General features: G+C 57.8%; 1 protein-coding gene across 8 annotated transcripts in view; it reads left to right on the top strand.

Annotated features, from left to right (window-relative positions):
- Nucleotides 1-12,035, top strand: part of ADGRG1 (adhesion G protein-coupled receptor G1) — a 33,889-nt gene that overhangs the window by 19,114 nt on the left and 2,740 nt on the right. For 6 of the 8 annotated variants that reach the window (XM_058674206.1, XM_058674207.1, XM_058674205.1 and 3 more), the window contains exons 2-14: nucleotides 1,642-1,724; nucleotides 3,320-3,418; nucleotides 4,242-4,670; nucleotides 5,581-5,713; nucleotides 6,548-6,695; nucleotides 7,455-7,586; nucleotides 8,115-8,231; nucleotides 8,434-8,479; nucleotides 8,723-8,826; nucleotides 9,574-9,689; nucleotides 9,826-10,094; nucleotides 10,815-10,923; nucleotides 11,604-11,872. In XM_058674206.1, coding sequence (XP_058530189.1) covers nucleotides 3,355-3,418; nucleotides 4,242-4,670; nucleotides 5,581-5,713; nucleotides 6,548-6,695; nucleotides 7,455-7,586; nucleotides 8,115-8,231; nucleotides 8,434-8,479; nucleotides 8,723-8,826; nucleotides 9,574-9,689; nucleotides 9,826-10,094; nucleotides 10,815-10,923; nucleotides 11,604-11,872 — 1,936 coding nt within the window. In that variant the 5' untranslated portion in view covers nucleotides 1,642-1,724; nucleotides 3,320-3,354. The remainder of the gene's footprint in view (nucleotides 1-1,641; nucleotides 1,725-3,319; nucleotides 3,419-4,241; nucleotides 4,671-5,580; nucleotides 5,714-6,547; nucleotides 6,696-7,454; nucleotides 7,587-8,114; nucleotides 8,232-8,433; nucleotides 8,480-8,722; nucleotides 8,827-9,573; nucleotides 9,690-9,825; nucleotides 10,095-10,814; nucleotides 10,924-11,603; nucleotides 11,873-12,035) is intronic. The other 2 variants (XM_058674208.1, XM_004583889.3) reach the window with 1 other exon arrangement.

Here is a 12,035-nt window from a genome sequence, read left to right as displayed (position 1 = left end):
AGCTGGGTGTCCAAAAGCTTGCTGCCCATGGAAGGGTTAACCCCGCAGGCCAGGTCCTGTTCACTCAACTTCCATCTCCATCCTTGGAGGAAATGGTTTTTCCAGGAGCTAGTGGTGAGTCGTGGCTCCACACAGCATGGCAGAGGAAGTGACTCAGGCCCTGGGGAGAAAGTGAGGCATGGGTTCCCCTGTCCAACCCGTACTGGGCACACAGGGCTGAGGCTGGCCTGGAGCAGGGGCCCCACTACTTCTGAACAGTCCAGTCTGGGGAGAGTTGCTTGGGGCTCAGAGAATCCTTGGAGGCCCCATGATGGGGGAGCCCTCCATTGTGTCAGCCTGGGCTGACCTATTCTGTTTTCTGTGTGTTTACGGAAGCTCTGAGGTCAGGGCAGCTGTAGCGGAAGGGGAGCTGGAGGGGAGGGCAATGGAGGTCATGGGGGGCTCCTCAAGGATGGGGCTTGGCCTCTGCACCCCCTGGCCCAGCCTGGAGTTACTGGCGCTGCCCCTGCTCTTGCCACCCTAGGTGCCTGCTGGTCTTCTTGTCCCTACTATAGAGGAGACACGGGCTGTGGTGGGTAGTGAGCTTGGCACCACGTCCACTGCAAATCCTGAGCCTGTGGGAAGCTCTGAATCGCAGACCATGGGGCACCTTCTTTGCAAACCTTGGGAGGAGGTGTTGGGGCCTGACACGGCCTCCATCACTGTCACTGCTCCTACCGGCTAGCTGGGCTGGGTGGCAACTTGTGGGGGGAGATGGGAGGGTGGGGAGCGGCAGACCTGGGCATGGCTCAGAAGGGGATGAAGGAGGTGCTAAGGGAACAAGCAAGGCAGTGCCCACCACGGCACCCTCTTGCCTAGTCTGGGTTGGAATGACTCCTTGTCCCTTGCCCAGCCCTCCTGCCCCAGGGGGTTCCATAGCAGGCTTCAGAGCCAGGCCCTATTCCGGCTGGGGCTAGGCCTTTCCGTTGCATGCCTGGAAAGGACGGAAAGGACGCTGTGTGCTAGAGGAATTTCCCCTCTAGGTGTCTCGGAGGGTGAGCTGGCCGTTGGATGGGAAGGTGAGGAGGGGGGCAGGGAGGGGATTAAGGTGGCTACAGCCTGCCACACCTGCCCTTAAGGGTTTCACTTCATCCAGTGCCCCTGGGGAGCCTTGAAGTGGGCTTGACTTTCCTGTTCCTTTGCACACGGGAGGCCCAGAGAGGGTGAGTTACTGACTTGAGGACACACAGGCTGAGAATAAGAGAGCCTGGATTTAAACTCAAGCCAACTGGCTCCAGAGTGCATACATGCCAACAACTACAGGAGTGGTCAGGGGAACCAGCCCCCCTGCCCCCCAAATGCTGACAGGATTGGAGCTGCCCACCTCGGAATGGCAGCTCAGCAGCTGGGGGAGTAGCATCTTCCAGTCAGTGCTTCCTCCCTTGAATCTCCCAGGTGACAGGGAGCTCACTCCTTGTTCCCATCTCCCTTGCTCTGTGTGCCAGCCTTGGAGGGCTGATACCAGGCCATTGTTCTGGTCCATCTTGGGAACTTGTCTTCTAGGGTAGAGGCTCCTGTTGAAGGGCAGTGGGCCAGGGAGTCACAGGTGGTCCATCCATCCCTCCTAACCACCCCTCCCCGCCTCTCCCCTGGTTGCTATAGGGCCTCTGGAAGCCATCGCTGTGCCTCTCTGAGCCATCGAGTCCAGAATCTCCCAGCAGTCTGTGTGCCTCCTGTTCACAGGGGTGAGTTGTGGTCAGGGCAGGAGGACTGCCTGGAAGAAGTGGCATTGCCCTGATGGTTAGAAGGGGATGGTAACAGGGGCTGGTAGGGGCCTGTCCTCTGGCCCCAGACACTGGGTTTCCTTTCGCTGGTCTGAGAGGATCTGGGAGGGGGGCAGTTGCAAAAGGAATTAAGTGCTTCAGGAAGACATAAATGAAATCTTAGAAATCACAGCTGAGGAGGGAGCGGCCCTTCCCCTCACATCCTCCGTGCTAAGGGTTCATGAAATCACCCTGGTGAGTCCATTTGTTTGCTCATCACACTGATGGTGAAATCCTAGAAATTGGGGTCCCCTTCCTTGGGGACACCAGCTGTTGTGACTTGAAGGGGCCAGGTTGGTTCAGGGGAGGCCTGGTTCAGGAAAGCGGGTCATGAGTTCCTGCTGGGAACAGGTCGCTTCTTCTGAGAGGCTCCCCTTGGTTTCTCCCAATCTCACGTGTCACAGGGTTGCCAGGTCTCTCTTCATCTGGTTTGAGGGCAGATGCTTGCACCTGTTGCTGTGGTCCAATGCAGGTTGAGGACGGCTGGCTGGGCCTATCAGCACAACTCCCTGGGTCCCTGGGCCAGCTGGCAGGGAGGGAGGGCCACTCCATGCACATCTCTCTGGGAGTGTCAGGTGCTACAGTCCTGACCTAGCAGGGTGGCCTCTGGCACATCCTTGGGTGAGTCACTTGGGTTTCAGGTTCTCTCCATCTGTAAAATGGACCCACAGTCGCGTCCACTTGAAAGCTGGCATGGGGACTGAGAGTTGGCAGGGGTAGGCGCTTGGCTGATGTAGGCCGGTGGGCTGGTGGGGTCTCCCAAGGCTGCGACTGGCAGGGGTGGGAGGAGTGATGGGAGGGTTGTCAGGACCCTGTGGAATCTTGAGTTTCTGGCACCAGCAAGCCCTAGTGTGTTGCTGCTCCCAGCCATGGCAGCTGCCTCCTCCTAGTGGCCGTGGCTGGAAGCAACTTTTGCCACTGGGTGCTACAGGCTTGTTGTCCTCTATTACCCCCTCTCCCCGCCCCTCCATCCCTCTGGCCTGTATTTGCACAGCTGAGCCAGGAGCTCTCCCACTGCGAGAAGGGGACCTCTCTAGGGGTTGTGGCTGGGGGGAGGGAAACTCAAGAGAATTGGGGAGGACTCTGGAGGGTGTCCGGGCGGCTTTTTGAAGGAGGGGTCCCACCCTGAGCTGGGTGGGCTTTCCATGGCGGCGCAGGGCCTCCTTCATATCCAGCAAGGGCAAGGGAATGGTTCTAGGTGAGCACCTGCCACCAGGGCCTGATGAAGTCACCTGTCACTTCTGAACCCAGAAGTTCTTGCTCTGCTTTGAATGACTTAAAACAGGTGACAACAAAACAAAACAAAACAAAACAAAACACAACACAACAAAACAACAAAAACCCACAGGGGACGCCAGGACCCAGACAGTGCTCATCTGTCAGTGCATCTGGCATCTGGCTGCTCTGGGGGCTCTGTGGCCGCTTGCACACTCACGCCTGCCCTGCCCTACCTGTCGCCGATCCTTACCCCCCACACACTTTCTGCAGGCTCGGCTAATGCGCATGCTCTGTTCCAGGCCCTGACTGTTGGCTGGGACTTCCAGGTGGGAAGATGACTGCCCAGGTGCTGCTGCAGAAGGCGCTGCTCCTGCTTAGTGTGCTGTGTCTGGTTCAAGGTCAGCCTTCCCATGGTGCCCTAGGGCTGCCCTTGGGTCTTAGGTTAGGACACAGCCCCTAACCCCCCTTGTGTCTAGTTCAGTGGCAAGCACATAAGCTGACCCCTTAGGCAGGTCCAGACTGCAGGTACAGCTTAGCCAGTAGGCAGCATCTTGGAGAGAAGAAAAAGACGTTTTCCTTCTGGCAGGTGCAGTCCCACAGGGCCCGGTTTGGGGTGGGGGATGTGAACTGGGTTTCAGCCATGCTTGCCTTTATAGTGAGCCTGGTTGCACACCCTGTACAACCGTCCAGGATGGCTATGGCCTAGTTAAGTGCTTTATTGCTGTTAAAAGGATTTCTTCCTTTAAGATTGTATATTTTTATTTGGCTCGTTTCCTTTCAGGATAGACTGACACAGGTTTTTTTTTTTAAAGATTTATTTATTTTTATTGGAAAGTCAAATATACAGAGAGGAAGATATGTCCGATGAATCACTCCCCAAGTGAGTGCAACGGTCGGTGCTGTGCCGATCCGAAACCGGGAACCAGGAACCTCTTCCAGGTCTCCCACGCGGGTGCAGGGTCCCAAGGCTTTGGGCCGTCCTCGACTGCTTTCCCAGGCCACAAGCAGGGAGCGGGATGTGGAAGTGGAGCTGCCGGGATTAGAACCGGTGCCCATATGGGATCCCGGGCGCATTCAAGGCGAGGACTTTGGCCACTAGGCCACGCCGCCGGGCCCATGACATAGTTTTGTAGATTCTTTGAGGTGTAGGCCCCTGGAGGTTATGAGTCTCAGGCCTGTGCTCCCCTAGCAAAGCCCCACCTACTGCTTCTGCCTCCTCAGGTGCCCACGGCGGTGGCCCCCAGGAAGACTTCCGCTTCTGCGGCCAGCGGAACCAGACGAAGGCTAGCAGCCTCCGCTATGAACAGGCCCAGGAACAGCACATCTCCATCAGGAATTCAGAGGATGCTCTGATCATCCATGCCCCTTTCCCTGCCTCTCCCAACGCTTCCAAACCCCTGAACTTCTCTGAGCCCAGGGGCCTCTACCATTTCTGTCTCTACTGGAGCCGCCATGCTGGCAAGCTGCACCTGCGCTATGGTCGAACAGACTACCTGCTAAGCCAGGAGGCCTCAGACCTCCTCTGCTTCCGGCACCAGGAGAGTAGACCGGGGCCAGGCCCCCCACTGCTTGCCACCTCCATCAGCTCCTGGTGGGACCACCAGAATGCCACCTTGCCCAGTGCCACTGCCTTTACCTTCAGGTTCCATGGTGAGTTGGAGTCTGGGCAGAAGCGGTAGCTTGAGCTTGAGTAGCAGTGGGGAGCCATGGAAGGTGTGTGAGGAGAGGACTTGGGTTGCACATGTGCTTCTGGAAGTCTTGCAGAAGAAGGGAGTGGTGAGGGTGGAGGGGCTGTGACCCTACCCAGAGGCTACAGAGTGCGTTGGTCGGGGGAGATCTCCGTGAGGGATGAAGAAGACTGCACCAGGACAAGGCAGGGTGGACAGAAGCCAGGCCTGGCTGGTAGTGCGCTTCGCAGCATCAGCATGGGCTGTTACTTGCCATTGCATAGAAAAGACCGTGGCCTAGGAGGTGGTTGGTGTGAGGTCATGGCTCTGTGACTGCTAGCAGGTCCCAGCCAGTGACAATACTGGGACACATGGGGAGGGGAATGGGGGGCTGGCTTCTGGCCAAAGTGTGTCCAGTGCAACCAACAGGGCCTACAGCCACCAGACAGGACTGCCTCCCGAGGCTGGAATTGTTCCCGATCCAGGAGGGCATCCTGAACACACATTGGTTAGCCCTTCCTGGGCCTGCAGGGGACTCTGGGAACATGGACCAACCATGGCTTTGCTATTGCTCTGACTTTTGGCTGGGGGGCACCTGTACACCTTGCTGGCCCTTGAGCCTGCATCCTGGGCTCAGAGCCCCAGATCGATGAGGTAAGTGCAGGTTCAAGGCTTCTGGGAAATGCAGGAGGCCCATGTGCCCTGCTGGGGCTGGTGAGGCTGGAGACTTCCATTCCCCAGGTCCCTCTTGGGGGTCAGTCTCCATGCCCCAGCACATGCCAGTACAGAGTAGGACTAGCCCTGGGCATCAGGATGAGGACCAAGTGGAAGTGGAGAGGCTGAGGAGTAGTGATGCTGCCCCAGGCTCAGGTGTATATGTGCCCTCTCCCCAGACCCTCCCCACAAAGTGCACCACAACACCTCGGGGGACATGTGTGAGGTGAAGCGTGACTTGCAGCTGCTCAACCAGTTCCTGCGGCAGCCCCACAAGGCGGCCAGGAGACCCTCATCCAGCATCGCTCACAGGTGAGCCCAGTGCTTGCATGAAAGGTCGGGGTTCCCCTCACCACTTCTTCCCACAGGAGTGAGTGCAGATCTGGCCCCTGGACCCTGACTCTCGCCTACCTGAGCAAGGCAGCCTCCTGCACACTCAGGTGGCCACTGAGTCCCTAGGCCATGTGACTGTGTGGGACCTCAGGTGCAGGTGTGGTCTCACCCATCGGCTGCACCTTCCTTTGCCACATGGGAAGCTGTTTGCCCACTTTTAGCATGGCAGACTGAGGCTCAGACAGGTGGGGGCTGATCCACAGCAGCCCAGCTGGGACTAGGACTCCACCCTACCCTGTCTCCCCACTTCCTCATAGCTGCAAGACCCTGGTTGCCTGGGCCTGCCCTAATCACTGTCCACCTTGCCTTCCTCCCTTGTCATCCAGATCCCACCTTCCCTAATGCACTCAGCTACCTGATGCACCTGCCTCTTCTGACCCCCTCTGCTCTCTGACCCCCTTTCCCACTTAAAAAATTTGAAATATGTGTATGTGCGTGAGATAATTTCCTTCCTCTGGTTCACTCCCAAATACCAGGGCTAGGCCAGACTGAAGCTAGGACTGAGAACGGGTCTCCCCAATGGGTGGCGGGGACCCCAGTTCTTGGATCCTCACTTGCTTCCTCCCATGGTGCACATCAGCAGGAAGCTGAACTCGGACATGAAGCTGGGGTCCCAGGCCCACCATGCAGAGTGCAGGCTCCGTTCTTGCCTCCTGGCTCTCCTCCTCCTATCTCCCTGTGGGTCTTGCCAGCTAGCCCTTGTCCGTGCCGCTACTCCATCCCTGCAGTGACCACCCACTCCCGTCCTGTCAGGCAGCTGCAGAGCCTGGAGTCAAAGCTGACCTCAGTGAGGTTCCCGGGGAACGTCGTGTCTTTCGAGGAGGACCGGATCAATGCCACAGTGTGGAAGCTGCAGCCCACGGCCACCCTCCAGGACCTGCACATCCATTCCCGGCCTGAGGTCAGCGGCTGGGTCCGGGCAGGTGGCAGATGTAGGGCTGGGGACGGGGGGAGCTACTGGGAAACAGAAACCCTGCAGTGTGTCACCCCCATCTCGGCCTCTTCCTCGAGTCATGCATCAAGGCTACAGACCCAGGAGTCACCTGCTGGGAACAGAGGTGTCAGCGGGGGCCCCATTCCCTGCACGGGGCTCCTGGGCACTCCTGGGTAGTTAACAGTCCAACTTCAATCCCTGTCTGTGCACCCTGCCTTGAGATTGTGTGGGGTTGTGGGTATCTGGGAGCTCCCACCATATGCCTGTGACCGCCACAGCTGGTGTCTGACAACCAAGATCAGTGAGCACCATGTGCTGCTTGCAGGCCCGCTTGCCCTGGACCCTGGGCCCTAACCACAAGGCTCCCCAACTAGGGCTTATGTTCACGTGTGTGCGTATGTGAGTGGGAGTACATGTGTGGGTGGATACATGTGCATCTGTGTGTCCTTGAGTATGCATATGTATGGATGTGTTTCTGCATGCATATGTACGTGTGTGTGTATATTTGTTGCTTTGTGCAGATTGTTTCTATGTGTGCCTTGCATATGTGTTTATGCATGTGTCTGTGACTGTTTCTGTGTCGATATATGTGCGTGCACCTGTATGTTTATGCATGTGCACACCTATGTACACATGTATGTTTCTGCATACCTGTGTGTGGATAGATGGGGCAGGAGGTGGCCTGGGGTTGGCCCCAGCTGAGCCCCAGGGAACTGCATCCTGCAGGCAGAACAGAGTGAGGTGCTGGAATACTCGGTGCTACTGCCACGTGCACTCTTCCAGCGGACCAAGGGCCGGAGGAACGAGGCTGAGAAGCGACTCCTGTTGGTGGACTTCAGCAGCCAGGCGTTGTTCCAGGTGCAGCCCCTCGCACCCTTCCCACCCCAGACACAGAAGGGAAGTTACAGCCACACTTGCCCCTCGGGGATCGGTACTTGCCTGTGTGAGCTCAGACATGCTGCTGTGTGAGTGGACATTCAGGCCACTGTCCACATCCTGACTCTGTCTCCCAGCTCACCCCCTGCAAGCGCTGGGAAGCATGGGGAAGGCTCTATAGCCAGGCTTCTACTGCTCTTGTGGGTTGCGTTCACAGCTCCCAGCTATGGCCGAGGCAGTGCAGGCTGAGCCAGCTGAGAAGCGTGCTCTCTGCTTTTCCAGTAAATAGACTGAAGTGCATTGTGCGATTTTCCCTGCGGGGAGAGGAGAGGGTGTCTATGGAACCTTATTCTCACTACAATGTACATGGCTGCATGTGTAAGAATTTGTTCTCGGGGGAGACTCAACCTTGCATGGCAGAGCTGGAAGAGGCGGGAGTTGAGAGAGGCTAGGGCACTATGAGGCCTTTGTCCCTGGCTCTGAGCCTTTTCCCTTACACCCCTCTCACAGGACAAGAATTCCAGCCAAGTCTTGGGCGAGAAAGTCCTGGGAATCGTGGTGCAGAACACCAAAGTGGCCAACCTGTCAGAGCCTGTGGTGCTCACCTTCCAGCACCAGCCGCAGCCGGTAAGCATGCGCTGAGGGGCACTGAGGGGCTCCGTGGGGCCAGCTTCCCTCTCTGCCACCTTCCTCCTGCTTGTCTATCTTTAATAAGAAGACTGCCAGGCAGAGGGCCTTGGGGTTGGGGGTGGGGTGGGATTGGCTTGGCTGGACACTGCAAAGGCTAGGCTGTTAGGGACCTGTTCTGTCCCCTCTCTGTCCCTTACAGAAGAATGTGACTCTGCAGTGTGTGTTCTGGGTTGAAGACCCGACATGTGAGTGGCTGGACCAGAGGGTGGGAGAGGGGGTGGAGTGAGGGGGAAAAGTCGGGGGGTGCGCCAGACAAGGATCTTGGGGGGCCCTGGGAGTTGGCCAGGGATGGAGGCTGCCAAGGGAGGTGTGATGCTGGCTGGGGGTCGGCCCAGTATAGCAGAAGCTGGAGGGAGTTGGGAGACACCCCGGGGTGCCATGCTGGGCTGCACTGAGCCTTCCGCTGCCTGTGCCACATCCCTCCTCAGTGAGTAGCCCAGGCAGTTGGAGCCAGGCTGGATGCGAGACCATCCGTCGAGAGACCCAGACGTCGTGTCTGTGCGACCACCTGACCTACTTTGCTGTGCTGATGGTGAGTGAGGCCCAGCCTGGTGCCCACCCTGCAGTAAGAGCTGCTCATCCCCCCCCCTGGCTCCTGTGGCCATCCCACTGCACAGATGAGGCCTTCGGGCACAGCCAGGGTACCCAGCTCTTTGGTCTGTGGGAGGAAAATGCTTTGTCCTGGCTCTCCATAAGCCCTGGGCTTCCAGTGGGCCGCAAGGGGCTGCTGAGAACCCAGGTCCGTGGAGGTGGCATCCAGGTGGCCAGCTGTCTGAGGCTTTATGTCCCTCAGTTTATGGCCCTGGAAAACCCCAGAAGCGTGTATCCAGCTGTGGGTTAAATCCCACAAGGGTGTGGGGAGCTCATTCCCTCACATAACACCTGTTTTGCTGTTGCACACTACAGAGAAATTCACAGTAGCCCACATGCAGCCTGGCATCTCCTTTTGTCATGCTCAGGCTAGCTGGCCACTGCCTGGCATCACAAGAGGATGTGGGGTCTCTAATTGCAAACTCCAGGAAAGACTATAACTCCAAACCAGAAGCATTGTTGCTACTGACTGCCTGCGGGTTTGGCCCCATGGAATGCTGGAAAATCCCAAGTAGAGCATGTTGTAGGGCAGGACCCAGCCTGTGACAGATGCCCAGGCAGAAAAGGGCTGTTCTCTGTGAGGGGGTTTGGCCTCTGGGGATCAGGGGTGCGTTTTGGAATGTGCTGGCAGCTCCAGGCGGCCGCTGGGGGATGCTGAGGCCAGCCTTGTTGTGTACCCTGGGGGCAGGTGTCCGTGGAGGTCGATGCTGTGCACAAGCACTACCTGAGCCTCCTGTCTTATGTGGGCTGTGTCGTCTCTGCCCTGGCCTGCGTCTTCACCATCACCACCTACCTTTTCTCCAGGTAGGACCTGGGGGGTGCCGGGGAGATCGCCCCGTTCTACAGACCTGTGAATATAGCCCAGGAAGGTTCCCTGGAGGTGGAACAGTGGGCTCGCTTGCCTCCTCCCTGCACCACAGTTGCCTCTGCTCCTGCACAGGAGGAAGCCCCGGGACTACACCATCAAAGTGCACATGAATCTGCTGCTGGCCGTCTTCCTGCTGAACGTGAGCTTCCTGCTTAGCGAGCCCGTGGCCCTGACGGGCTCGGAGGCTGCCTGCCGTGCTAGCGCCATCTTCCTACACTTCTCCCTGCTCGCCTGCCTGTCCTGGATGGGCCTCGAGGGCTACAATCTCTACCGCCTGGTGGTCGAAGTCTTCGGCACCTATGTCCCTGGTTACCTGTTCAAGCTCAGCCTTGTGGGCTGGGGTGAGTGGCACCACACAAGGTTTCAGGAAAAATGCTAGCCCCTAGTTCAGCCTCTCTAGTCACCTCTCTGAGTTCTCTCACTGTTTCCCTCATGTACGTGTCCTCCGGAATTCTTCACCTGGACTGAGGCAAGGTTCCTGTTGGAAGAAGTGGCCATCCCTGTCCTTAAGACCCACTTTTGTCCATAAAGGGGGGACTTGTGGAGGGAGCTGCCACCTACAAGTGTGTAGGTTGTGCACTGCTCAATGGATCACAGTTGGGGAATGAGTCCAAGTGACACACATAGGCTGGCAGTGGCCCTGAACTTCAAGGAACAGATCCCCTGGTTTTGGTGTTTTGCCTTTGGCTGACAACAACCCGGTTTGTGTTGGCGTGAGGTGGCTCACAGCACAAGTTGTGCCCCTTGCTGTCTTGCCTAAACTGTCCCCCCACCTTGTCTGCCCTCATCATGGTCGGCCTGGGCAGAGAGCTATGGTCCCTCTTTTCCTGGGAGCCACCTGGATGGGGAGGGGGAGGAGTCAGCTTAGGGAACAGGGCTTCCCTTGAGTAGAAAGCCAAAGTGGGAGGGAGAGGGGAAAGGTCCCATCTTGGGGACCCTCACTTGGGGCTGGGTAGGCTCTGGAGGCACCATCCCCAGAAGGGGCCCCTGGGAGGTGGGCAGGGGATTCCTGGAGTCGTGGCAGTGGGAGGAGATGGAGCCCTGTGCCTTTTCCTCCTCAGGCTTCCCCATCTTCCTGGTCACATTGGTGGCACTGGTGGACGTGAACAACTATGGCTCTATCATCCTGGCTGTGCACAGGACCCCGGAGAACACCATCTACCCCTCCATGTGAGTGGCTCTCCAGGCACTGGGCTGCTGAGGGCCAAGATCTGGACCCTGCTGGCCAGAGACCTCCCCCCTGCAACATTGGAAGCGGTGGCTGGGCAGTGGGCAGGCCACCAGGCAAGGAAGGTCAGATCTGCCATGCCCTGGCTGGGTGGCCTGGCATGGGCCCCAGCTTCCTCACAGCCTCCCTGGCCTCATTTGCAGGGGCTCAGGGGCTGTGGCAGGTGTGCCCCCATTGCATTCCTTTGCTGCTCTGCACATGGGAGTCAGAGCCCCAGGGGCAGGACAGGGATCTACTCTGGGCCACACTCAGAGCCGGCACGCTGCCCAAAGGCAACCAGCAGGGACATGAGTAGGACAGAAGCCCGTCTGTCTCATCAGCTCCTGATGTACACAGGCTGCCAGGGGCCACAACTGCTGGTACCCTGAACCTGATTAGAAGCCAGGGTTCCTGAGCTCTGCACTGGACAGGAATCTCTCCCTGGGGCTCTGGTTCTCAACATCTTCAGCCCTTGTCTTCACATCCGTATCTTCTGACTTAAATATATTTTAAAAATTATACCAATGTGATCAGTGGAACCAAGCAGTGCTTACTAGAAGCAACACTGGTGTCGGCCACAGAGATACCACCCACCCCCAACCCCGTGCCCAAAGCACACTCAGTCTTTCACCTCGTCCTGCAGGTGCTGGATCCAGGACTCGTTAGTCGGCTACGTCACCAACCTGGGCCTCTTCAGCCTGGTGTTTCTCTTTAACATGGCCATGTTGGGCACCATGGTGGTACAGATCCTGCGGCTGCGTTCCCACAACCAGAAGTGGCCCCATGTGCTCACGCTGCTCGGTCTCAGCCTGGTCCTCGGCCTGCCCTGGGCTTTGGTTTTCTTCTCCTTTGCTTCTGGCACCTTCCAGCTGGTCATCCTCTACCTCTTCAGCATCATCACCTCCTTCCAAGGTAGGTGTATGGAGCAGAACTCACACCTTGGCCCAGGGGGGTGGTGCTCAGTCTTCCCACTATAAAATGGGAGCATGGTGGCCTCAGTGGACAAGTTTTCACTGAGTACCATCTATGTGTGTGCATGATGCTAAGCCCAGGGGCTACAGCTGGGAGAAGTCTG

Source organism: Ochotona princeps, chromosome 16 (assembly GCF_030435755.1).
Source record: "Ochotona princeps isolate mOchPri1 chromosome 16, mOchPri1.hap1, whole genome shotgun sequence".
NCBI lineage: Eukaryota > Metazoa > Chordata > Mammalia > Lagomorpha > Ochotonidae > Ochotona > Ochotona princeps.
The sequence above is the reverse complement of the archived record's forward strand: the minus strand, read 5'-3'. Positions and strand labels throughout refer to the sequence as shown.